The sequence below is a fragment of the Miniopterus natalensis genome, chromosome 18, assembly GCF_054644295.1.
Source record: "Miniopterus natalensis isolate mMinNat1 chromosome 18, mMinNat1.hap1, whole genome shotgun sequence".
NCBI classification, from domain to species: domain Eukaryota; kingdom Metazoa; phylum Chordata; class Mammalia; order Chiroptera; family Miniopteridae; genus Miniopterus; species Miniopterus natalensis.
This window is the reverse complement of record NC_142098.1, coordinates 26731882-26759469: the sequence shown is the minus strand read 5'-3', so window position 1 is coordinate 26759469 and position 27588 is coordinate 26731882. Positions and strand designations below refer to the sequence as shown.

The following is a 27588-nucleotide window of genomic DNA, read 5'->3' as shown; positions in this document are numbered from 1 at the left end:
GAAGACCTCTCAGGCCTAATGGCGAGTGTGGGAGCAAGCAGCAGCGATAGGAAGGGGCAAGAGGTGGAGACCCCCGTCACCTATTACCGTTTGGAGGAGGTAGCGAAGCGCAGCACCTTGAAGGAGATATGGCTGGTGATCCACGGGCGAGTCTACGATATCACCCGCTTCGTTAACGAGGTGGGGCCCGGGCGATGGGCGGCCTCTTGCAGCTGCTGGGATGAGGGGTGGTCCGGCCCGGAAAGGCTGCTAGGGGTGTGTGTAGGGGGGGGAATGACTTCAGGCTGAGGGCGATAAAGCGCACAAAAGGGGCCGCAACCCTCGGAGAGGGAAACTGGGGGCGTGTGGGTGGGGATTATATGTGCATGCCTTTCCAGCCAGCGCTAAATTCTAGTGCCTTGAATAATATCCTGGGTATTACTTATCCTGTATCGAGCACTTGCTGTGTGCTAGGCTACACTTGGCCAAAATGATCCCCATTTTACAGAAAGGACAACTGAGTCTCAGAGAGTCTGAGGACTCAGGGTCACACACTTAACAGCCTAGGGCCGTTCAAACCTAGTTTTGAAGGGCTCCAAACCTCTATTCTTTCCACACTGCCTTCTGAACTAATACCATTTTTGTTTTTCATTTTCTTTATAAGCTGAGATTCATCCATTCCATTATCTGCGTTTATTTTTTTCTAATTTGAGTTTATCTTGAGGCCAGAGGGTCATGAGTTGACCTTTTTTTTTGGCTATCGACTCAGGTTCTGTCATCCTGCCAGGTGTTTTATTAGATATTACACAAGTTCTCTTTGAGACCAGGATACAACTGAGTGACTTTTTTTTCTTTCAATTTAAGGGAACAGAAGAGACGTTTAATTTGTTTAAACTAACTTTATTGAGATGTAATTTGCATTCAGTGAAGTGTGCCCACTTAAAACGTACAGTTTGATGAGTTTTGACAGTATGTTCACCCATGTAATCAAAACCTCAATTACTAGCATTTCCACCACTCTAGAAAGTTCCCTCTTGCTCACTTGCAATAGTTATTTTCCCATCCCCAATCCTGAGACTTTGATGTGTTTATACATATAAATATTTATTATATATTACATATGGGTTTCTACCATTTTGAGTAATAAATTAATAACCTTTGGGTTATTTCCTTGGAAAGTTTTGCATAATGTAACCTTACTGTAATTGAGAAAAAAATTTCTTCCTATTCTTTCTCTGAAGCAAATATACAAGTAAAATATATTTTCTGTTAATCTGGGGGAAAATCTCTACACCCTGATTCATAAATCTATAAAACCTTTTAAAACATAAAATTTCCCCAAAAGGACATTGTTTTTAATAAATCTTTCTAGTGGCCAATAAGTTAACATCATAAAGTTTAGTAACTTTTTGAATTTGTATGGTATATGGCATTTTGTGCTTTTAAAAGTACTTTCCCATTATTTCAACCTCAAAATAACTATTTGAGAGTGCCTTGGATAGTAGTGATCCTTTTTTTAACAGGGATACAAGAAACGGGTTCAGAGAGATTTTGGTTGTACAGGTGATTGGTGGCAGAGTCTGGTTTAAATATATCTTGTCTACATGGATTTCTTCAGATTTAAACTTGTCTACATGGTATTATTTCAGAATTCTAGCCTTAGCTATGTCCTTTTGTGTATGCCTTATAATTTTCAGTTGTAGATTGCAGCACGTTAAAGCGTAGTTCATAATGGGTAGGTAATAATGTTTTTCATTTATGGATTTGTTTTTCCCCAAGTTTCTCAGGAACGCTCAGTGCATGTAAGGGACATAAATTCAATCTTGAGTAATGGTTGCTAACCTGGTTTACTACATGCTGATGGAGCCAGAGACATCACAGGTCTGCCAAATCTTCCCTTGAAACTTGAGCTGCAGATCTTAACCTGCAAGTTAGCCATTTTACTTACCTGTTCTGTAGTCTCTGCTCCTGTTTTCTTGTTCATTCCAAGCCTGTTCATTCACTTGCTGGTTCAAGTGTGTGCTATGTGCTAGGTACTGTTCTAGGTGCTGAAGATACAACAGTGGGTAATTAAACACATGCCCTTATGGAGATTACAATCTGTAGGAAGTAGACAGAGTAAATAACTAAAATATATGCTATGTTAGATAGTGGTAAGTGCTAAGAAGAAAAGTAAAGCATAGAAGAGGACTATGGGTGTGTATTGGGGTGAGGGTATGAGAAAGATGGGTTGAAATTTTAGGCATCCTGGCTGGAGATGGCTTTATTAAGATGACTTGAGTAAAGGCCAGCAGAAGTTAAGGGAGCCAGCCATGTGGGTGTCTGCAGGAAGAGCATTCCTGGCAGAGGGAGCAAGTTCAAAGGCCTTGAGGTAAGAACATGCGTGGTGTGTTTGAGAAACAGTGTGCAAGGTCATAGTAGCTGTATAGTAGTAGATGAAGTCATCACGACCAGAGGGTAGCATATCAAGTTCTAAAAGAAACTGTGCATTTTTTAGAAAGGATTTTGACTCATTTTGAGAAGGAAAACAACAGTGGAGCAGAGGAATGACATGGAGTGACATGATGTGACTTAATGGTTTAATAGTATCACTCTGCACTGTTGAGATTGAAGGAGGGCAAGGGTGGAATTGAGGAGCCCAGTTTAGTAAGGAGGCTGGCAAAGAGATGGTGGCTTGGTCCAGGGTGGTGAGAAGTGTCAGATTTTGGATGTGTTGTGATGATAGAGCCAGTAGGATTTGATGCATTGGATTTAAGGAGTGAGAGAAACGAGTCAAGGATGACACCAAAGATTTTGGCTTGCAGGTCTGGGAGCATAGGGTTTCTATTACATGAGATGGGAAAGACTTAAGGAATTAGGCCTGTTTACAGCCAAGTTCTTTCACATTTTAAATATGATTTGGAACGATTGGGAGTGTGACGTAGGGAAATTAGAATGGGTATCTTTTTTCTGGAACTCAGGCTAATTTTTTATTTTTGAATAAGTCATACAGGTATACAGTGGAAAGCCTTCCCATCTGCCTAAAGTTAACTACTGTTGTTTGTGTTTCCTTCCAGGGTTTTGTTTTGCATATGTAAGCAAAAGTGAACACAGTCCCTCCCACTTTTTTTTTTTTTTCTAGAAGGTCGTGTGCTGTACACACTGCTCTGTGCCTTGCTTGTTCCCTTAACCGTACATATCAGGAATCTTTCCACTTCGGTACCTGGAACACTTCTTATTCTTCAGAGAATTTGTTGTATGGATCATTGTTTATTTAAGTGGTCTTCTATTGATAAACATTTGCATTGTTAGTAGTATTTTGCAAGCTTGGTCCCCCCCTCAAGTGAACTCTGTTGAGAGCCAGTGTACATAAAATAAAATGTATAGATTTTATATGTAGAGTTCACTTAATTTTGACAAAAACCTCACCTGTGTAATCACCGTCACAATCAATACATAGAATATCTCTACAACCTTTGCCCTCATACAACCATTGATTTGATTTCGAATGCTAGAAAACTGTTTGCACTCTTTTGTATCTAGCGTCTTTTGCTTAATAGATCTGTGAGATTCACCTATATTTTTTCTGTGTATCAGCAGTTTTGTTCCTACTTATTGCTTTTTATTTCATTGTACGATATTCTAAAATTTGTTTATTAACCTTTTGATTAACCTTTGGCTTATTTCCATTTTTTTGGCTATTATGAATAAAGCTGCTATGAACTTTCATGTACAGATCTTTGTGTGGACATATGTTTTCATTCCTCTTGGGTAAATATCTAGGAGTGAGATTGTTGGGTCATATTTTTTTTTTTAACTTTTTAAGCAATTGCCAGATCTCTCCCCAAAATGGCTACATCATTTTACATTCCCACCAGCAATACATGAGTTTTCCAGTTTCTCCACATCATCTACACACCGTATTTGTCATTTTACTTTTAGCCATTCTAGTGATTCTGGTGGGTGTGTACTCTCATATAGTTATTGTTTTAACTTGCATTTCACTGATGACTAATGATACTAAGTATCTTTAAGAGCTGATTCACCATTTGTATGCCTTTTTGTAAGGTGTCTGTTCAGTCTTGCCCAATTTTTTAATTGGGTCATTTATTTTCTTATTATTGACTTGGAAATGTTCTTTATATATTCTAGATGCGAGTCCTTTTTGTATATATATTTATTGCGACTATATTCTCCCAGTTTGTATTTTGCCTTTTCATTTTCTTAACAGTGTCTTTTGAAGAGAATTTTGGGGAATTGTATATATGAAATAGAATTCTAAAGGCTGGGTGCTGGCTTTGGGATTTATGTCCGGTTCAGTTTCCTACTTTACCACTTAATAGTTATGTAACCTTGGGCAAATAAGCTCTGTAAAATGGAGGTAATAGTACCTACTCCACAGGATTGTTGTTGGGACAGTTAATTTAGATAATGCATATAACGACTTATGGTACCTGGTATAAAGAGCTCAGTAAATGTTAGTGGTTATTTTAATTATTGATAAAATGTATTTTCCTGCAACATCTTTTGAGTGCTTACTAAGTAGCAGATGCTGAGAAGATTTAAAGATGAATTAGCTGCCTTGGACTTGCAGGGCGAATGAAGGTAGAGCGTGGGCTTGCCTTCAGTAAGACAGAATGCAGGCTCCTTTTGGTGCAAGCCTAGAATAACTCCTGAAAGCTTCAGAGTTTGACTAATAACAATTCTTACCGGATTTCTCCAAGATTGGTCCAAAGAAAGTGCAATTTTACCTATCTTGTGGAGTTAACACACCTATGGAAAGAGTGCTATCTTCTTTTGAGCAGCCTCAAGCGGCCAGTCCTAAGGAAGGCTGGGAATAAGATGTGAACTTTAACCTCCAGCACTTTCCAGGTGAGAGGCCCTGCTCAACAAATTGATTTTTCCTTATAAATAAATAAATAAATTTATTTCTTTTGTATGTGAGCATGGGTGAGCACGTGCCAGGGACGGAGAGAGGGCAGGTGTGAGGGAAGCTGGGCAGAGTGCTCCCTAGGTCTCGCTGTTTCAGGTGCTGTGCTGCGTTCTGGAACACAGCCATTGGTAAGAGAACGGTGGTCCCTGTTCTTAAGAGCTTATAGTCTAGTGAGGGAAGAAAGCCATTAAATAAATAATTGTAATTGTGATAAATAAATACCATGAAGGTGTGTAAGGAATTATGAAAACCTATGGCAGGGGGACCTGATCTGGTGGGGATAAGGGTGTCAAGTTATGTTTGGACCTGCAGACCTGAACTTCAGACCCTGGGCAGTGGTGACTTTGTGTAGGTGACACCCCTGGCTCTTTCTAATCCAAAGGCAGATACCTATGAACTGCCCCATTTCTTCTAGTTCCCCACCCAGGCTTATCATCGTTCTCTGCCTTGTCAGACTTTGTAGGAAGGGGTTTTCCCTCTTCAAAGAGCGTCAGCCTCCATTGCTTATTTCGATGCGGCGTCTGCGAACCTGGCTGACAGGCCTTCTCATCGCCTGGCCTAATTTCGCAGCTTCCGCAATCCTGCTTAATGTTTCTAGGTTACGTTTTCCAAGTCAGGTGGTCTTTAGGTCATCCCTGTTGTTACATTTTTATTACATCAGTATGGCATTTCCACCCACAGAGAATTTGTGTGATTTTTCCCGCAGCAAGGTTTTTATTCTGTAACCGTTTGTCATTCTTCACCTTCTCTTTTCTGCCCATCTGCCCCCTGTTCTTTCTGCAGAATTAGTAATGAAGTAGTGTTTTCTGTTAGTAACCTGTCCCCTTTTCTTTTCTATGTTAAAATGTAAATTTTCCCTCTTTTCAATAATACTTAGTAAAGTAAATGAAAAGAAAAATGCCAGAATGCTTCCCCAGCTCCGTTCCACATGTTCTTTGGACAGTTGAACTAACTAAAATCCTTCAAAAGAGGATATATTACAAGATTTCCTTTGTTCTGTAAAATATTTCACTTGATTATTGCTTGACTGAGATAGAAATGAATTGATCACAGTCATTGTTTCATCTTTTCTGACAGTTTATGATCTTGGTTGCAGTATAGTTAATTTGGAAAAATTTTAATTTGTAATATTGTATAATTGCTTGCATTATATAAGCTGAGGCAAGGTCCATTAGTCTTAAAACACAAAGGTCAAATCATCTTTTTTTGCAAATTCATAATGAATTATATTAATTAAAAATGGGAAATATGCACTGCCTTATATTAGATTTATTTAATAAAAATGAGGAATTTATGATTGTTCAGTAGATTTGAATAGTGTGGACAGCCAATCTAGGTTACTGAGGATAACCCCCAAATTCCTTCGGCCTTACTTGTTTTGTTTTGCTGTGATTCAGACAAAAGCAAATTTTTGACTTATTTTAATTATAGGTAGGTAAACATAGCTTTATTCTTTTTTTATATTTGTAATGTAAAATTTACCATTTTAATTATTAACTGTAGAATTTCAGTGACATTAATTACATTCACAATGTTGTATAACTAGCACCACTATCTAGTTTTGAAACTTCATCATCCCAAACCAAAAACTCTGAAACTACTAAGGAACAACTCCCCCTTTATTGCTCTCCCCAAGCCCCCTGGTGACTTCTATTTTGCCTCTTTATGAATTTGCCTATTCTAGGAACCACATGTAAGTGGAATCATACAATATTTGTCCTTTTGTGTCTGGCTTTCTTCACTTAGCATGATATTTGTTCCAAGTTTTTTTGTGGTAAAATATACATAACATAAATTTTACTATTTTAACCATTTTTGTGTACATTTTAGCGGCATTAAGTACAGTCACATTGTTGTGCAACCATCAGCACCATCCATCTCCAGGACTTTTCATCACCCCAAACTGAAACTCTGTTCCCGTTAAACAGTATTTCCTCACTGCCCTCAATGTCTTCATACTCTGCTGTAGACATTGGGCTATTTCAAGTTTAGGGTCATAATGATAATGCTGCTGTGAGCATTTGTGTGCGTGCGTGTGTATAAGTACATGTATCTATATACATTTTTCTTGGTTATATACTTAGAAATTCCATTTGATTTCTTAAAATTTAAAATGTATTGAGGTAATTATAGATTCACATGCAGTTCTAAGAAATAATAGCGAGATCCCTTGTACCTTTTATCCATTTTCCCCCAGTGGTAACATTTTGCAAAGTTAGTACAGTATCACAACCGTGATATTAGCATTGATATAATCTTTTTATTTTATTTTTATAATTGACAAATCTTATTCTGATTTCCAGCTTTACTTTTTACATTTGATTTTTCTTTTACAGAGAAAACAGGATGGTTTAATTTGTAGAGTTTAGAGTTACTTGTTTTTTATTATAGTTCTCAACATGCAACTTACACCTACCTCTTGCTGTAGAAATGACACCCTGCCGCTTCCCTGGAACATTTAATCCAGACAGAATTATTCATGAGCAACCCTTATTTATGCCTTTACCACGAATTGCCCTTTCTCCCTTCTTATAATGATATATAAACTCTCTTATCCAGAATAACTGGGTCTTTTAGTTCAGTTGAGTGGCCATATACAGTACAGAACCATTGATTTTTTTCCCCCCCAGTGGATTAGATATAGTCTGAATTTCAGATCAAGGACCTCTCATTGTTTAACCCATCTTTGGTCATCCTGAAAGTCCTGGAGAATCCAGCAGTGTCTCAAGGTCACTGATTTCCCCTGGACAGTATTAAGAGATATGGAAGGTTTGCCAAGTCTGTCCCAGGCCTCTGAGTAGCCACTCTGAAAAATAGTTTATTTGAATAAAGTTTTGACACATTTGTTCTTTATGTCATTCTATAGACTCAAAATGAACAATACAGGGAGATTTGTTTTGCTCGTCCATTGTTTCTAAATTTTCATTAATGAAAATTATTACTTTTGTAGAGTTATAAAATTATTACTTTTGTAAGTTATAAAATACCAGCTACATAAATTTTACAGGGGGTTTGCATCTCAAGAAAATAAGAGTTTACTGTGGTTAGAACTCAGGCTGATTACACATGGTAATTATAATTGACAGTATTTCTTCCAAAGACTGAATTTTTGCTAAGTTTTTATATATTAGCTTGAGTTTTCCTCTTTGTCTGCCTTTCGTTTCTACAGTCACCAGAAAGAAAGTTTAAAGCATTTAAAAAATAACCCTTTCTCTTATGCCACCCAGCACATAATATGTTAGTTTCAAACACAAAGGGGAGCCCAGCTTAGACAAGAAGGATCCTTGCTGCATGCCTGTCAGCTCATGCATTCTCTTTTTTATTATGAGGTTTCACTTCAAGCAAAAGTTACAAGATTAAGGGCTACTCCAAGTTTCCAGTAGAGCTAATCCCTGCTTGGTCTTCAAAAAAAGATAGAGATCTGTAATTCCTTTTTGAACATGCTTTCAAAATGGAGGTCTTTGGCTATGAGCTCCTCATTGACATCATTTAGTGCCCACTGGTGATCCATTAGCTCCAAAATTTCCCACTTTGTCTGAAAGCTTTGTTGGTGTCTGCAGGCATGGCCAGGGCTGCTCCAGCCATTGCTCCTGCATAATTTTTGATTGGTCATTGGCATTATATTGGCCCAGAATCAGAGACAGTAAATGCTTTGAAGCCCAAATAGATAGCATAAGTACCAGGATGCAGTTAATGTGAGTAATTTGATTCCTTGCTATAGCATAGGCTTAAAACAGGGTCACTGGAAATACAACTTTGGTTGTGACAAAGCCTGAGAATGTTGATTCATTTAACAATATAAGACTCATGGGGAGGACATCTGTTAATTCCCTTTCATTATGTCAGTGAGCATAGTGGGATCACTCATAGGATTTTTTTTTTTAAATCTATCCTCTGGGTTGTTAAAGTAATTTTCATGTCAAGGACTGGCTGGGAATATAATTTCCATTTTACCTGATTGTGCTTCGAATTAGGACTTAACTGTCCGATCCCTGCTTCTGGTTAAGCTTCTTGTTGTTCTGCAGCAGGATGAACGCATAGTGGTGGATCATTACCATAAAGATGGACAGGGCCACCTGATGTTGGCGTAGAGCAGCAGCTCATGCCCATCTTCACTGAGAGCCAGCTAAGCCAGGGCCCCAGGGCTTCTCCTCCCTGGTGAGCTGCCGCCGTCCGCGGCCCCCCCCCCCCCCCCCCAGTATTCTTCTCAGGGCCGCCTCCTACCCCTTAGCCTGGGTATTATCTTGGCCCAGGACAGGCCTGGGCCTCAGGCATAGCGCACTGACTCCAGGTGGGATGCCATTTCATTTTAAACAAGAGTATCTAAAGGTTATAGAATTCTGAAACAGAAACCAAGGATTCCTTGAAATCTTCTTTGCATGTTCCGAACCATCTGTATCAGAACCACATTTTGGAGCTACTAAGTATAAGGGTTTTTTTTTACTACTATGACCCCTCACCCCAGTAGGCTGAGAACAGTATATACTGTATGCATTCACTTTTGTAAAAACACAAAAACCTTTTATTTATCACTGCCTATTACGTAAAATAGTAACTACAAATAAAATTTATGGACTAATGTTTGAAATGATTGCATATATAGGAAAAACTGGAATATTACACACTAAAAATGTTAATTGTAGTTATTTCTGTTGTAGTATTTATTTATGAGTGGTGAGAGATCGTTGAAATATTTTGTCATAGAAAGAGCTGTGTAGGAAGTCATAAATTTAACCATTCCCTGAAATATTTCAAGTTATTAAGACTTTTTGTTATCCTTTTACTCTGAAAAGCAACATAATAGTTGTGATATGTCATAAAGAAACGTATCTTTCATAGTTTAGGTACATAGAGCAAATTGGGACATTTCAAAACTAATGGCTTAATAGAGCTGAGAGGTTTCAGATGTAATAGCAGATGAGTGGTGACTGTCTTACTCTTGCTTTAGAACAGCATGCTTAAATACTGGGATGGGAGACCCACCCACTGGCTGGAGACCTTTTAGGAGACAAAGTAGAAGTAATTATCCTTAGGGAGCTCATAGGCAAGTGGTATGACTGGGAGGTTACACTTACATTTATGCTTCAGTTGAATTCATTTTTAAGAGAGGGATGATCATATTAGTCCTGCTTAAAAGGTTATTATAAAAAGAAACTACTTAAAAGCATTACTTGATAGTTCAAAAATCAAATTTAGATATGTCAAATAATGTAAATTCTAAATTTGCTAGGTGTAAGTAAATGTTTATTGTTTACTTTAGATCAAGGACTGTGCCAAATGTAACTTTTAAAAAATGATTTATTTTCTGGTCCTGGCCAATGTGGCTCAGTAAGTTGCATGTTGTCCCATGCACCAAAAGGTCACCAGTTTGATTACCAGTCGGCACATACCCAGGTCATGGGCTTGATTCCCGGTAGGGAGCGAGCAGGAAGCAGCTGATTGATGTTTCTCTCTCTCTCTCCCTTCCTCTCTCTAAAAAAATCAATGAAAACATATTTTTAAAAATTATTTTCTGAGTAGGTAATACTTTAGTAGGTAAAACAATTTCAAAAGGATATGTAGTTTGAAGTCTTTCTCCCATCCTGTCTCCGAGCTGCCATGTTGTCATCACTGTTTCCAGGGAGATCCTGTGCATATGCACACATATGCGTATCTGCTTTCTAAAATCACAGATGATAGTATATTATACAAACTCTCTCTTCTTGAGTACAAAGTATTTCATATCCTTATCTCCTTCAATACAGTAGTTAAGATAGGTACTCATTATCTCCATTTTATAAATAAGGAAACAAAGATTTCTTAATTTGTCCTGGGTGATATAGCTTGTAAGTTATAGATAGAATCTACTTTCTAGGTATAGAGGTAGTAATTTTGGCACTACTTATTTATTTGTTTGTTTTGAAACCATTTCAAACTTATAGAAAAGTTGCAAGAATAGAATAAAGGACTTCATCTATTCTTTGCCCAGTGCTCTGGGTTTCTGTGGCCATCTCAATAATGCTGGCAAAGGAATCGGCCCAGGAGCACACGCTGTTCCCAGTTTTGTCTCTCTGTAGCTCCTTCAGCCTGGAGCAGTTCTTCAGTCTTCCCTTAGTTTTCATGACCTTGATATTTTTGGAGATCAAAGGTCCATGGTTTTGTAGACTATCAATTGGTAATTGTTCTAGGTTTCCTCACAATTATACCCACATTGTGCATTTTTGGCCAGAATATCACGGAAGTTATGTTGTGTTCTTCCCATTGCGTCTTATCAGGTGGCATACAATGCCTATTGGTTTCATTACTCCCATTAAAGGGAGAGAAGAGAAAAGAGAGGGGGAGGGAAAGTAACTTTTATTGGTTCGCTTTTCAGAGAGCCTTTTATTCAGTAAATATCTTTCCCTTGTAGCATCCTGGCGGAGAAGAGGTTCTGCTGGAACAGGCTGGGGCAGATGCAAGTGAAAGCTTCGAAGATGTAGGCCACTCCTCTGATGCCAGAGAAATGCTAAAGCAATACTATATTGGTGATGTGCATCCGGTAAGAAACAACTGGGCTAGGAGTGTTTATGGAGAGGAAAGCGCCCTAGCAGTCACAGAACAGTGGAAATTCATTTGGCCCAGCCATCCGGCTAAATTTTCTCCAGAATCACCTGCCTTACTTTGCTACGATATAGCATCTCATTTGTAAAGCAACACATGTATCTCTGAAAAGTTAAGGAAACTGATTTTGGATGTTTTTGTTTAATGGGTTCATTTTTGTAATGCAGTTAACATCTCTGCTTAAAATAGTGGTTTGGTTGCTCTTGCAGATTCCTTTCTAAAGGACTTTTTAAACCATACCATTCTAACAAGAGACCTTGATGTGCCCAGAGTCGGGTATGGCGTAGAGGTGGGGAGCAGTACCCTTCTGCAGACCCTGATGTCTGTCAGGGAATTCACTTCTGTCAGAATGTAGTCTCATGTTCCAAGGTTAGAAACAAGCACATAGTGAGTGTTCATTTGGATATGTCTTAAAATATTACGTGTTTTCTTCTTTTCACAGAATGACCTTAAACCTGAAAGTGGTAGCAAGGTAAGAAGTCATCTGTTTTTCTTGTGTGTTTCAAGTGTTTATATTTCTATTTACTCAAATAGAATTTTAAGAAATTATCTTAACAAGAGAAGTGTTTATTTATCCCTCGAGCAAAAATCCTGTTTTTCAGGAATTTGGACTCAGTGCCATCTCAGGAAAAAAGAATAGCTGAGTCTTGAACAGTAGGAAACATTTGTTCATGTTTCTATTTACTTTTTTTAAAAAAATTGAAATTCTAAAGCCATGCCCTATATGGTTTTGAAAGAAATTAGTTTATGGGTTCAGTTGTAGAAAAATATTTATTATTCCTACACTAAATAGTACAGGTGATGATAATTGCTCCTGTATTGGACAAAGAATTGGAAAGTTGATTTTTCTCTTACAAATCTTAGAAGAAAATATGGAAGCTTTTTTTGCTTCCCACAAGCTGGGTGGTTCATCTCCCAATTCCCTCACAATTTTCCTTGATTTCTGTCCATCAGCTCCTACGCTACCCTCTGATTTAAAGGCACCACAGTTCAGTAACTGCCTAGAACATCGAGGAAGTGATGCCCCTTCCCCTTTTCCTCCTAGCTTCTTGCTTCCCTCCCCTCACTGAGCTGGAATTATTGAACACATTTGACACAGCAGCTAAAGTTGGCCTAGACACAAGAATTCTTTCAACCCGAGATTGCTTGACAGTGTCTGCCGTCGGTTACCCTGCAGCCCAGAGTGTGTAAATGAACTCTTCTGTCTTGCTATACTCTGCTCCTCTTAACTGCTACATTGTTTATGAAGGAGATGACATGGTTCTTTAAATGCTTTGTGAGCACTATTGGTTTGTCTGTCCTCCCCTCCTAGCACATGTACTATTCATTCTTGAATCCTCACTTGTGTAATTAAAAGAAAATTTGACCCTGGCTGGTGGCTTTGTTGGAGTGTTATCCTGTAAACCAAAAAGGTTGCAGGTTCAATCTCCAGTCAGGGCACGTTTGGGAGGCAACTGATAAATGTCTCTCTCTGTCTCTCTCTCTCTCTCTCTCTGTCTCTCTCATCAATAAAAACGTATCTGGGTAAGATTAAAAAAAGAGAGAGAGAAAATTTGAACTAAGCTTGATCTTGTTTATTGAAATGTCTGGAAAACATTGCTCTTCGAGGTCAACATTTGATTTGAGGGGTAGTCCCATTTGTACAAGAGATGCTCAGTTGGTTAAAGCATCATCCCAATACGCCAAGATTGCAGGTTCCATCCCTGGTCAGGGCACATACAAGAATCAACCAATGAATGCATAAATAAGTGGAACAACAAATCGATGTTTCTCTCTCTCTCCCCCTTCCCTCCAATAAATAAATTTTTTAAAATAATGGAAAAAATATTTTTGGAATTATAATGTCTAAAAGTCTACAAATTGCTTCTTGTTGCTGTTTTCCTTCCTTGGTAGTACAGTATGTAGTTAATAGGAATGGAGAGTGGTGATTTTCAAATTCTGCTTGTGCCACCTCTATTGGAATCCTTTGGCATGTTTTCTGAAATGTGTACTTCTTGGCTTCCATTACTACTGATTCATCATCTTTGGAGATAGGACTTGGGAATTTGCACTTAAAGTAATCTAGGTAGCCAAGCACCAGATTTTTTGCTGAATGATATGTTGGTCTTTCATTGGGAAACTTAGGGAACTTTAATTAATTCTCTTCCGTAAAAAGCACTGTCTGCCTTCTATAGGCCAAAGAATTAATTAGAGATGTCTCAGTTAAATTAACTCTTGAGCCTTGGACTTCTTGTAATAAATATAGAAAAAGAAACTCTTTCAGCTGACCAAATTCTGTAATAATTTAGAAGTCTCCAAATGTAGTTCGGCTCCTGTCTGGATTAAACAGTGATTAAAGGCAGTGTTTTCAAGTATCTGTTTTTATCATGAATGTTGTATCCAGAGGACAGTCTCCATTAAGCAGAGAGTCTGGCAATTGAGTGTTTTCAGTCACACTGCTGTACTCGGGCAGATCAGGCAAGCAAAGCCTTTTGGAAAATTTTCAAGACCACCTACATAGGCTGTCATAGACCTGTAGTTTAACCTGATTTCAGGCCCAGGAAGAAATTCTTGGTCCCTCAGATTTGTTTCTTACAGAGATTTTAAATAGGTCTCTTTTAAAAATTTTACTGTCCTAGTTTAAATACTCACCTTGAAATGGATGTAATGTTAATTTTATTAATACTTTCTTTTGGTTAAGGGTTTCTGAACCTCTTTGAGTATGTGATGTTTTTCTTACCTGCTTCAGTCAAAGATAACTAACTAGTTAAAAAACCTCTTTGTCTCTGTCAGTCTCCCTTGCTGGATTAGTCCCCATGCTGAGAGCCATCGACCTTTTCTTCAGACTTGACTTAACACTTTTTTGATCTGCTTTTGGTTATGGAAACTCGCCTTGGAAGCAGACTTAGTGTTTTCTGTGCCAGTTTGCCTGCCTGCCTACTGTACTGCATGCATTTACTTCCCAATTAGCTGTTTTATCACTGCTGTCGATTCAGGAGATAAGATACACACATATCCTGACCAAAAAGGTGGGCACCCTCTCATTCATTTGTCCAACAGATATTACCTAAGTGACAGTTCAGCTTCTTCACTAGTCAAATCTCATTACAATGACTAGACCCAATAACTTGACCATTCCTTATTTATGTTTTTTGAATGGGTAGTATGTAATGTACATGGTTAAAAAAAAGAAGACAGTGTAGTATAAAAAATGAATCCCTCCGATCCCCAGTTCTGTCTCCTAGTTCCCCTTACTCAGAGGTAGCCAGCTACCATTTTCTTGTTTACTTTTCCAAAGAGATTCTGTGTATACATAAATATAAATAGACAGATGGATGGGTGGATAAATAGATTATTTGATAGATAGGCAGAGCAGCTATTCCTTAAAAAAAAAATCTCATAATACTATTCTGCACTTTGCTTCTTTTTACTTAAAAATGTTATATTCATGATTGTCCCATATCAGTTCATGAAGATCTTCCTCATTCTTTTAAATATATATCTAGTATTTCGTAGACAGAAGTTTTAATGAGATGACATTTGCTGTAACAGAATTTGACCTGTTTTTGAAAAACAAATAAGGTTGTCTCCATAAAGGCTTAAACACTTTTTAAATTCATTTTTAACTTAAGTTTAACTTTTGAAATCTAGTAAATTTCACATATTAGAAGCAATCCATACATTGCATTTAAAGGCAGATACTTTTTTTCTCCCACATGCTACTTTCTTTTGTTATACATACAGTTTTCTATTACACATAACATATTATCCATACATAACATTCAGTTTACCTTTTCTTACAGGAGAGAAGGATACATTTTTCATGTAATATAGTTAGTTGGTTGCATTATACCGAAGATTTCCTTTGAAGAATTCTTTAATATTCCTATCATACGTACACCCTAATCTATTAAAATTTGGAATGAGGAGGTAGATGCCCTTTAGATGAGTAGTGATTGCCATTTACCAAGGAATTTTTTCAAGTTACTTTGTTTCCTGTTTTTGTCTCACATTTGTATTTTGTAATATAATCTTTTAAAATAAATCATAGAATATAATGGCAAAATCACTCCTGAAATACAAAATACTCTTTGCCGAGGGATCTTAAGGATTCTCTCAAGGATTAATGTCTTCTGTAACATTCTATTTAGAAATGATACATAGTTTTGCAAAACAAGGTGTCAGAAGACAAGGTAACATCCATTTTAAATCAGCATGCCAATGTTATAGCAATTTTTTTATTTCTTAGGTCCCTGTAGGAATCATCCTATGAGTGTTTTAATTTTTTTTTCTTCAGTGATGTCTTATATATTGTATCACAGTGGTGTCTTGAAAGAGTTGTGTAGAAATTTGTTTTAGAGGATGTTTTTAATCCTTGAATTTTGCCCTTATCTACAGGGAAATATTTTTCCTGTGACTGGGTTGACTCTAGTGATATATGCTTTTTGCAAGACAGTAATTGTTAAACAGTATTCTCATCCAGAAAGAAATGTTAGGACATGAGAAGGTTGTCCTCAAGATCCATACCACGTGACTGTGTCATCGTTGGGACTATAAAATGTTGAAATCATGTACTTTTAGTAATTAAACTTCTTAGGTCATAAGATGAACCTAATACTAAAATTCATACAGTGATAGCTCATGCTAGAGTCCATTGTATTATGGGGGGAAAATCCTCTCTAGTAGTATTTGAAGCCAAAATTTTCCAAGTTGTTTTTCATAAGTACTGGCCACATAGGTACAAATGTGTTCTAAATAAAAAGCTGTAAAAACTACCAGACCACCCAAATACTCATTAAATTTGCTGAAGGTGTCCTGTGGCTTAAAATCCACTTCTAATTTTAAATATTTAGAACCCTCTTGTAAGAGCAGACACCCAAGTGAGGAATTAAAACATAAGTTACTTATATACCTTATAATGTATTTCTCTTTTATTTAAACCCTTGAAATCTAAATATAAATGATTTAGGTTGAAGGTACACTTATAATGCCCCTTCTGTATGTTTTAATGCATTATAATCATAATTCTGGCACATTGTTTCCTATGTTTATGTCCTGATGACAGAGTACACCATTTTTTAGGTGTGTAAACAGGGTTTCTCATAAACAGGGTTCCATAGTGAAACCACCCCTGCTGACCCCCAAGTCCCATCTCATATATTTGTCAATTATGACATTTCCTTATTCTTTTCAAAGAGAGTCAGAACTTAATGGCGCAGTGCCTCTCGAAAGACTATCTAGAAGAACACACCTTTTTAAAATATATATATATATTTTAATTGATTTTTTTTTTAGAGAGGAAGGAGGAAAGGAGGGGGGCAGAGAGAGAGAGAAAGAGAAACATCACTGATGAGAGAGTCATTGATCGGCTGCCTCCTGCACGCCCCTACTGGGGATCGAGCCCGCAGCCCGGGCATGTGCCCTGGCTGGGAACTGAACTGGCAGCCTTCTGGTGCACAGGACAGTGTCCAAGCCACTGAGCCACACCAGCCAGGGCTAGAACACGCCTTTATAAACCTGATGTCAGGTAGAAAAATGTACATGTAGTGCTCCTTCAGTCTTCCTAGACATGGGGGAATGGTGTTTCCTTCTCCTCTAACCTTCAGAAAGCTGCTTTGGTAGGTTTTGCTAAAATGCCCTTGGGTTAGAAAATAGTGTTGAGGTAATTGAATGTGACTTTAGAATTCAGGTTCATCTGGTCTGAGCCTTCAATTTTACAAGTGAGGGAATTGATTTAGTGTTGAGCTTGAAGATCTGAGACATAATTTTACTTACGAGCAGCTTTATAAAAAGGTTACTCAGATATTATGAAATTTCCTTTATTCTGCAAAGTTCAGGTTTGAATTTTATATGTATATTAATGTGTATATTTATTTTACGAGGAAATGAAGCCCCTAATGAATCTCGAACTTTAGGAACCAATATAGTTAAACAGTTAATTTCTGTTCATTTTGAACTAAAATCAGAGTAGACTTGTGGTTGTTTGGAAGTGTATTCCAGACTCCTTGGAGAATAAAGAAGCATGCATATTAATTACCTGGTAAGGCTTTTGCTAGAATTCTGGATTTGATCTGCTCTCTTGTAACTAAAATCATATAGTACCGCAATTACTACTTTCCATGCCAGAAATCGAGAGCAGTCACTGTTCTCTCGACCAAAAATCTTGCATGTAAATTAAAATGTGTGCAAGAACATAACCAGCCAGTATGCCTGAACACCCAAAGGGATAAGTTAAAATCAGTCATAAACTGTAGGAATTTCACTTAAACATCCGTTAGATCCAGCACAGAGCTTTGGAATGGAAATGAGAATTGGGAAACGAGAGAGAGTACAGAAGGGCGGAGATGAGGGAAGGTTTTGTGTTAATAGAACCTTTTTCTTTTTAATTTTGTAAATTTAAAAATAACTTATTTGGCTTCTTTCCAAAGTTGGCTGAGGTACTTGGCTACTAAGAGCAGTGTCTTAAATAACTCTTTCATTATAGTTGATTAAAAGTGGAGTCACTGTAGCTTGGCATTTCCTTGGCTGTCAGTATCTTAAAGAGAAGGTATGCTTCTTTCTCTCCTCTTTCCTCCGGCATTAGGAAGTCGGTCTTTTTGACTCCAGGGATGTATTGCTCTTAAAACAGGGGTTGAAGAATTTAGTTTAAAAACATACATTTTAATTTTTTATTGCTTATTAGAAACTATTACAATTTCAGCATCCTATGGTTTGGTTCTCTCTTGTCTCTCCTCTTTCTTCTCTCAGTTCACTACGTTGTCTAAGACTCACTCTAGTTAGCACACATCCAGGGTTTTTGGTTATAAAAGCTTCGAAATCTAGAGAATCCATTTATATGAACTATATGTATGGCCTTTAATGATGCAGATTCAACATCATAATACATACATCACTCCACAGTGCTGTCATGTAAATCTTTCAAATCATTCCATTGAAAATCAGTACTAATTCTGTATCTTTTGTTTTTTTTAAATCATTGGTGTATATGTGGATAAAGCATAAAAAACCATGGACATTTTCTTGATGGAATTCAATTACTTCTTGGCTACGATTGTTAATATTTTAAAAGGCAACATTATAAATTAACTTGATGCACACCATCATCACTGCCACCACCTTCCAAATCTGTAAAACATCTATTGTATTTCTTAAAGATTGACCTGCGACATGTTTTAATTAGCCCAATTCGTGCTATTCCAGTAGATATGACCCAGATAGGAGTAATCATCAAGGTCTCAATGAAGTGTACTAGTATGTTAATATGGTTTATCTAAAAATTTTTATTAGAAGTTTTACTTGCCTATAGACTAATTTCTTTCAGGTTTGGGGCATGTATTCATTTGCATGACAGTGTTTTGGATATATGAGATTGAAACTCATTTCACAGTCTGCTCTAAAGTATCTAGGCCAGTATGTAGGGTTTTTGAAAATTCTGGGAGGTTACTATAATGGTTGTTAAACAGTTAATGTTCTGTGTTCACACCCTGGAGTATTTCTGCATATTGGCAAAGATGATATTTTGGGCAGCAGTAGCCTACACTAGTGGGTTATTGCCCTCTGGCAGTAAGTTAGCAGGTCTTTTGTACTACACAGTTTATTGATAGAATCAGTAACTTCATTTGATATTTACTTAAATTGAATTTTAAAAATTTAGTAACAGCTTTATTAAGATAGAATTCAGATCCCATCCAGTTTATCTATTTATGCTAAAATTTTGTTGTTAGGATTTTTAGTATATCCACAGAGCTGTGCGACCATAATCACAGTCTATTTTGGAACATTTTCATCATTCCAAAAAGAAACTCTAAACCATTAGCAGTCATTTTCAATTTTCCTCCAGCTCTTCTTCCCCTGAGCCCTAGGAAACCAGCAATCTGCTTTCTGCCTCTAAATTTGTTTATTTTGAACATTTCATACAAATGGACTTATATAAGATGTGGTCTTTTGTATCTGGCTTCTTTCATTTAACATAATGTTTTCAAAGTTCATCCATGCTGTAGCATGATTTCTTTTTATTGCCAAAATTTCGTTTTTAAGGTTATTTTGGTACTTTTTCCCCTGTAACTCCATTCTTCCCCTTTTCATTGTGAAATAATCCCTGAGGCTTCTAATCGTAATTAGTATGATTTCAGAGAGTAAGCCAGTTCATTTCTGTAAGCCGTAAAACAATCATCTCCATGCTCTAGAGCATTTCACAGCTAATGTATATATTATAAGACTAGACTTTATTTTTAAAATATGTTTTCAGAATATGTGATCTTAGCTACTGCCAGTGGCAAGCCCTACTGAACCAGTCATATTATTGTGACTACAAGTTGTTCCATTTCAATACAGTTTGTATCAGTAGCATTTTTTAATGTCTAAAAAATGTTTAGGTCATTTCTTTATGCTTTCATTAATGGTTGTTCACTAGGGAATACCAGTATATTATCAGAAATAGAATTCCTGGTACTCCCAACGCATATAGATTTGTAGATATCAAATTGCATGATTGATAAAGTTCTGTTATTAGCTACAGTGTTTATACAGGTATTCAAGAAGATTTATGTACTCTGTGTTAATCTTCATTCTCTTTGTTTGTCATATTTGAATATGCATCTTCTTCAGGACCCTTCGAAAAATAACGCATGCAAAAGGTTAGTATCCCCTTAATGCGCTTCATTATGCTCAACGTAACGTCTGGCAAGAGGTTCTTCCAGAAATCTACATGTATGACGTAACCTCAGAGTACAGTGTGACAGCAAATTCCTTTTTGGCCAAAATTATTGCAAATTCAGAAGTTTCTTAGCATTAGCAAAATTAATTTTTACAGTTTTAATCATTTTGAGTAATCTCAAAAGTTCATGCCTGTAGTAATTTTTAAATCAGGTTGGAATCACACTCAGTAAAAGGCTGGTATGCGTGGACAAGTAACTACTATTGAGTCAAGCCCAGTCTCTGCAGCTCAGCTCAGCTGTGCAACATCCACTTAAAACTTAATGTCATTTAATCCTCACAATCACTCTATAAGGTAGGTACTGTTACTACCTTTACAGAATAAAAAAATTATGTATTGAAATTATATTCAGGAATTTTGGTTTTCTCAAAAGTGTACTTACTTTGCAGTAATAGCAATAATAAAGCTCTGAGAGGTATAAATTTACCATTCCTTAAGTGGTTCTACTTGAGATGATTGTGGAATCCTTGGCTTGTAAAAAACTTTTATAGAGATTACCTAGAGCTATCTGTTTTATCTTTCTGAGGTCCCACTTAAAGCACTTCAAAGAGAGAGAGAGAGAATGTGTCTTCTTCTCCCATAAAAGGGTCATGTCTTTTTTATTTGAGGTGATAGAGTATTAGAAAAGTGCTAATCTGAAGGAAACAGTAAATTCAGCTTCCTTAACGTTAAGGGCTTATGCTTAATAAAGAATTCAAAAATACAAGCCCTAAACTTGCAATAGACTTATGCTACAGATAAAACTGAGTAAGAATTATTATGCAGAATACTTAAAGAATTCCTATAAATCAATTAAAAAATAACTTAGTAGAATATGAGGAAAAGGTTTAAGCACCTTACTGAAGAGGAAAACACAACTATAAGTATGAAAGAAAGGTTTAATTTCATTTGTCATCGGAGAGGTGCTAATTAAAATCATTAGGTATATTTCATACTTACCAGATGGGCAAAAATTTCAAATCTTTAGATTTGAAATTAGAGGAGTTGTTTAGGAAGTAGATCGCCAAGATCCTTAGGCCCTCTTAGGGGACTATCACTTTGGAAAATAGTTTAGCATCATCTGTTAAACTTGACAGTATGAATATCTTTTTGTTTGATTGGGTTTTTTAATCCTCACCCAAGGTTATTTTTCCATTGATTTTAGAGAGAGTGGAAGGGAGGGAGGGGGCGTGAGAGAGACGATTGGTTACCTCGAACCTGCAACCAAGGTACATGCCCTTGACCAGAACTCAAACCTCCAACCCTTCGGTCTGCAGGCCGACGCTCTAACCACTGAGCCAAACTGGCCGGGGCATAATATGAACATCTTTTGACCCAGCAATTCTATTTCTAGGCATGTATTCAAGAGAAACGTTATGCACAGGTATATCAGGACACACGTACAGGAATGTTCATAACATCGTTATTCAAGATCTTAAAATAGGGAAATAACCCAAATAACCATTCATTAATAAAATGAATGAATTCATTGTGGTATAGTCACACAGTGGAATGCTACAAAGCAATAAAAATAAATGAATCACAACTACATGCAATAACCTGAATGAATCGCTAAGAAGAGAGTTCGGTGTGGTGGCCAGGAAGTTCTTGTTGAACCTAAGTCTCCTTTGATGCGATATAAATGCATTTTCTCTGGTTCTAGTCTCAGCGGCAGTTAAGTATTGCCAAGGATTATGTGAGGATTGGTGGTCAACTATCTTCGGTCTTTTGTGCTGAAGGATTCCTTTTCATTACTTTGTCAAGGATCCTGCTCTTTAGCTCTTCTGCCTCTTGTGGTTCCTCTCCAAGACACCCGAATTCATGACTCTTATGGGGACATTACTTCAAAGCTCCCCCCTGTCATACTGTTGTTGTACATGCCAACTTGCTTTTTATTTTTAAACAAAGTTTCCTGGCTAAATATGCTAAACTTGTCCAGAGCAGCTTTTGCCATACTTAAATGTACAAGTGCTAAACATGTTTAGGCAGAGAGTCATTTTTGTTATTGAACCTAAGCTGGGTTTATTGGCTTCAAAACCTTTTAATACCAAAATTGCACATGTCTTAAGTAGAAGGCCAGCCGGGTCATTTGGATCATGAATTAACACCTTCAAACTAGCAGTGCTAGTAAGCTCTATTAGAGAAGGAGAATTGTTTTAAGGAGAATGGTGACTTTTCTGAATATATAAGAAAAATCTCTTACAGGATTTTAAAGCCATTTCTCTAACTTTATTAGAACAGTTAACATGTTGTGTGTGTGTGTGTGTGTGTCCGTCTGTGCTTATTAGTGTCCAAACTTAACTAGAGATTAAGCGGGTGAGTTTAGAGTCAGACTCACTAACTTTGCTTTGTGATTTCAGGTGCAAAGCTTATATTTCCTAAGCAGAAAATGAGAATAACAGTAGAACCTATTTTATAGGGTTGTTGTGAGGATTAAATTTTAAAAATACATGTGAGGCAGTTATTGCCAATAGTTTATTAGATGTTAATGCCTCTAAATTTATAATTATATATATATAAAATGGTGGCTTTTTTTTCTGTTTCAAAATGTTAATTGTTTAAACTGTTAAAATATTAAATGTGTAAAACACAAAGAAGAAAAATTTAAACGGTCCATAATTTCATAACCGAGAAAGAACCATTATATGACTCTGTAAAAGCACACATGAAGCTGTGTGTGTATACATGTATACATATATATGCATGTATGCATGCATATATACATATATGTGTATATGTGTATATTTTTTCGGTAACATACTGTACATTGTTTTTAATATTATTATTTAATATTGTCATTCCAATCCAGATATATATGTTCTACTCCAACTGTTGTGTGATAAAAGCAGTTAAAATTTCCAAAGTAGATCAGAACTCTTTGCTCATAAAAATATTAAAATGTGAATGTTGAAAGATAGCGAACGTTTGGTATAAAATGTTCATGATGTTATTGTTTTTCCCCCAACTTCCAGCTGCTGGACATACTGGATTTTCCCCATCATAGGCGCTATTCTCTTAGGTTTCCTGTACCGTTACTACTACTCGTCGGAAAGCAGATCCTCCTGAGGAGGCCTTGCTGACGTCTGGAAAGCACGCCCACTTGGGAGTGAAAACTAGAGACTGGTTGGAGGCCGCAGCGGTGCCCTGTTCTCAGACCCTTCCTGCCGTTTCCTTCTCCCTTGGAGCCTAGTTGGTTGGCTGCGCACCCGCCTCAGACCTGGGGGCCGTGTCCCTCTCTCAGAGCCTTACTCCCAAAGCACCCGCTCATTGTTCGGTGTCCTTGCCGAGGTTTCCTGTCTTCACTGGTTTTCATGAGCACCTTTATGTTACAAACTTTTCTGTTAATAACTGCAATCCATGTGCCCTAGTGACACCTCCTTTGGTCAGATGCTTTCCAGTACCTTGCACAGTAGACATCCTTAACACAGCAGCACACTCTGGGTTTGAAGCTTTCCTTTTCCCGTTTTTCTTTTAAGTAAACATTATTTTTAAATTCTGACTTAATTTTATTGTTTGTCATAAGGGGTTTAATTCACGAACTAAGTTGTACGCCTGTAACTAAAAACACACCTGCCAGGTGATCTTGTTCCTTGTTTCTGTTCGCTAAAGCCGGGAAGAGCCGCGGATCCCCTCCCTCGGGGCCGGCGCGGCAGGCGGCTCCAGCCCCCCGCGGCCACCGTGTGCTGGACGCAACTGTGCTTCCCTTTCGTTTCTGGGGGGAGAGAAACGGAAAGGGAGAGATGAACTGGAGTGATAGGGCGAGTTTTTCTGGAAAATACTGAGAAACACTGCTATAGGATGGGAGTTTAGAAAAAGCGCCAAAGACTTCATCCTTTCCTTTGGTTTGGCAGCGGTTTCTAGCTGTCCACCTTCTTATTTTTCCTTTCCCTTAACCATCTTTATTGGTAAAATAAAAATTTGTAATTATGTCTGTAGAGCTTTACCAGGGATTTTTGCTGCTTTTTTGTTTATTGAGTAGCAAAATTTTTATTCTCTGTTTTAATGAACGTAAGAGACTCCAAATTGATCAAAGGTGCAGTATTTGATCTTCTGTTTGCCCAATTAAGCAAATTCCATAGTCGAGTGGCATTTGGAAGGGGGGAGATGGTGACAAAAAAATATTTTCCATTTCATCTGTATTTTACCTCCATGGCTTTAATTTGTGGTTTTGTTATTTTTCCATTGAGAATTTAAAAACTGGTAGTTGTGTGTGTGTGTGTGTGTTTCTCGGATGAGTGTTTCATTGAAGAGTCGGTTATTATTTAGAATTATGTTACTGTTTCTTCTTGGTTCAGGAATTTCTTTGGCATATTTGCCTTTACTTTTTTTTCCCCCCATGTGAAAGCACCTGAGGAGACAGCACTCTGGCTGTTTTCTGCCAACCACTGTTTGTGGGGATTTTTCTCCCCATCTTTTGAGGATCACCCGTCTGCTTCTGAGCCATTGTCACAGGCAGCAGGGAGCAGCATGGTTCAAGAAGGGTCGTGGGCGCTGCTTAGTACCTCCTCCTGCTTCCTGCTTGCCAGGGACTTGGCGAGACCGGAAACTGCCCAGCAAACCAGTTTCTGCCCATGAAAACTATTTAAGAAAAAGTTCAACCCAGGTCTTGTATCCTGTGATTTAGCAGTTGACTAAATTCAGAATTCATCAAAATAATATTACCCATTTCTGCACACTTGCATATGACACTATGGAGTAATGTTTTGGGATTTCTGGTGGACTTTTATGTATCAGGGATATGCTATAGTCAAACTTCTATCATTAGAGAAAATTTTGTATGTATTATAAGATGCCACTTTAAGACAATTCCTTGAAAAAAATAATCTTTGGTTATTATGTAGCAAAAGTGGTGTGACTATGGATGCTCCTTTATTTGAAGGCAAGGAAGGGTTTCCTTGAATAAGAATTGGCATATAATTGCTATAAGTTGCATGATTACATGGGACCACATTGGGGTAGAAGTAGAGAACAAAGGAGTATTGAGGAGCTGGAAAGGGAACATTCAAGCTAAAACTAAGCCGGAAGATAATTTGGATCGATCAAAAATGTCTTGGCAGTCTCCAAAATTGAATGAAAAACATCTGGCTTATGAAAAACATTGAAGAATGATAGCCTTAAGTAAAATTGGTGTTTTTGATATTTTTAGGGTAAACATTAATGCAAAAGGTATGTTTTTCTATTTCATATTGGTTGTCTTTTCCTGTTTATATCTGGACTGAGAGCCAGAGGAAAAGATTTTCAGACTTTGTCTCTGCCATCTATGAAATTCATCCAATACCCAGGGCTTCTTTTGATCTGCTAATGTGATGTCACTTTACATTATAAAAAACCACTTTTGGGTCCATTTACTGTTATTCTGCTGCCTACATAAACAGCCAGGTGAAAGGTAGAACTTGTGTGGGAGTTTGCAGAGGTTTTTCTAAACAATAAAGTAATACAGTACGTTAGCCAAATCCATCAAAAAGGGCTTTTGTTTTAAGAGGTAGACTCGAATTCCCAAAACAGTCTCAACACTGGTAGGTCTTGAAAACCCCTCTGGAACACGTGGGGCCTGCCCCTGTTGGCTGCCCGGGCCCCCTGGAACTGGCCTGGGGTGTTTGCTGGTTAATTCCCGAGTGGCGATTAGCTGCTGCTGCGCACCACGCTGTACACATAAGGGCTGGGCGTCGCAAAGAGCAGGTGAGGGAACATTTGTGCCTCCGAAAGAGAGATGTGCCAGGTTTCCAAAATTTCCTGGCCCCCTCTCTCTTAAGAATTTTGTTTTCCACATAACTTCAACATTTGTAAAGACAAGACATACTGTGTTTAGTTCTTCTGTGACTGCTTAAGCAGAAACACAAAAATCCATTAGAACCCCTCATTTGAGTCTATAAAATTCTCTGAGCAGTTGTCATAAATGCATATGTTGGGAAATGAGAGCATTGCTGGGTTTATAGCCATTTAGTTCTAATGTGGAGCAATGAAAACTGCTTTTTACAGGCCAGGTATATCATTACCCGTGGTATCTCATGCCTAAAATCTCAAGCGATAGCTATCTGGTTAAATTCCGTTTTAGGAGATTAAAATGCAGAATGTTAATGTTTATTACTTCCTTCCCCAGGAGAAATAGGTTCAGACATGTCTTGTCTCAACAAGAAATTGATTCTTTTTAAGCCATCTCATTCGGTTTCCAAATATCACAAAAGTAATGGGGAGCTTGGTCACATTGGGTTGTTGTGCGCTGAAAGCCCAGGTTGGAATTTGGGGTGATCTCAGAGGGAGGTTCCAGAAGCAGAGCGGTATGTAAGTTACCTACCCTACATCTAGCGTCTCACTCCTGAGTTTTAGGAACTGCACTCGCTTGCATCTATATTCTACACTTGCTATTTTGACAAAATATTACGATCATTTGACTTCTTTCTACTTCACCCTCAACTGTGAACAAGTAATATTAACATTCCTTTTGTGTATTTAATAATGGAGTTTGTTTACCTATTTTATTTCAACATATTTTGAACAAAGATCTTTGTCTCTTTCTGCTGGAATGTGCACACAGTGAATGTTTGTTAGAACTAAACACAATAAAGACACTGTTTGCCTTTTCTTGCCCTGACTACAATTATTAAAACGCACACACACACACACAAACTGTTTTTTAAAAGTAGAAGTGTTGCCTTTGTGATCTTCAGGTGTTCTAGAAGAAAAGCATTGGAGAAGCATTAAAGTCACCTGTTTTTGTGCTAATACTGTGTTTAGTGTAACGTGGTAGGCAGTCCTGCGGTTCAGGATTCTTGCAGCTCTCTCCTTGAAGGGAGTGGCTCGTTTGATAATCATGAGAGGCAAAAATCAATACTTGCTGTATTGATGGATATGAAGGGGCCATCAGGTAGACACATTGGGAGTTCTGTTTTTACTGAAACCATCTGCGAAAGAGAAGCCAGTACAAGGTAATAATATTTTGTTATCTGCAATGCCAGTCTTCAAAATGATTGTTTTTCTTGGAAATAGCTAAACTGTTGGGGAAAATTAAACACCCAGATTGAAGTTCTAGTGATTGTTTAATAAAGCAAGGGAAATAAACCATTTTTCTCATTACTTTTAAAACCTACTGATAGCCTTCTAACATTACTAATGAGACATAGTTCATGAGGGCTTCGTTATTTCACTATCACATGAACTGAGGATTACTAACAGGAGAGGATAGTCCATTCTTATTGCTAGCATTTGAATCTAATGTGTAATCTTCAGTCATAATAATTAACATTACTGCATTCTTCCTGATCCTGAGTATTTGGCAGGTGCTTGACAAATCCTGGCTGATTCCTGAAAACCCAGGGTAGAAGAGTATGATTCCAGTTATGTAAATTTAAAGGTAAGAAATTGTCTACTAAATTGTTGGTAATTGTAGGAAATGTCAGTAACCTAACTTTAATTAGCTAAGTAGAAGTCTATACTATGTATTTCA

The 27588-nt window shown here is 37.5% G+C and overlaps 1 protein-coding gene and 1 pseudogene across 1 annotated transcript; one reads left to right on the top strand and one right to left on the bottom strand.

Moving 5' to 3' along the window:
• On the top strand, positions 1-26726 carry CYB5B (cytochrome b5 type B). Its single transcript, XM_016200800.2, has 5 exons — positions 1-180; positions 11280-11408; positions 11913-11942; positions 20057-20085; positions 23117-26726. Exons 1-5 carry the CDS (start codon positions 19-21, stop codon positions 23208-23210), a joined length of 444 nt encoding a protein of 147 aa, XP_016056286.2. The 5' UTR covers positions 1-18; the 3' UTR covers positions 23211-26726.
• Positions 8295-10290, bottom strand: LOC148091040 (ER membrane protein complex subunit 3 pseudogene; annotated as a pseudogene).
• Positions 26727-27588: the final 862 nt, after the last annotated feature.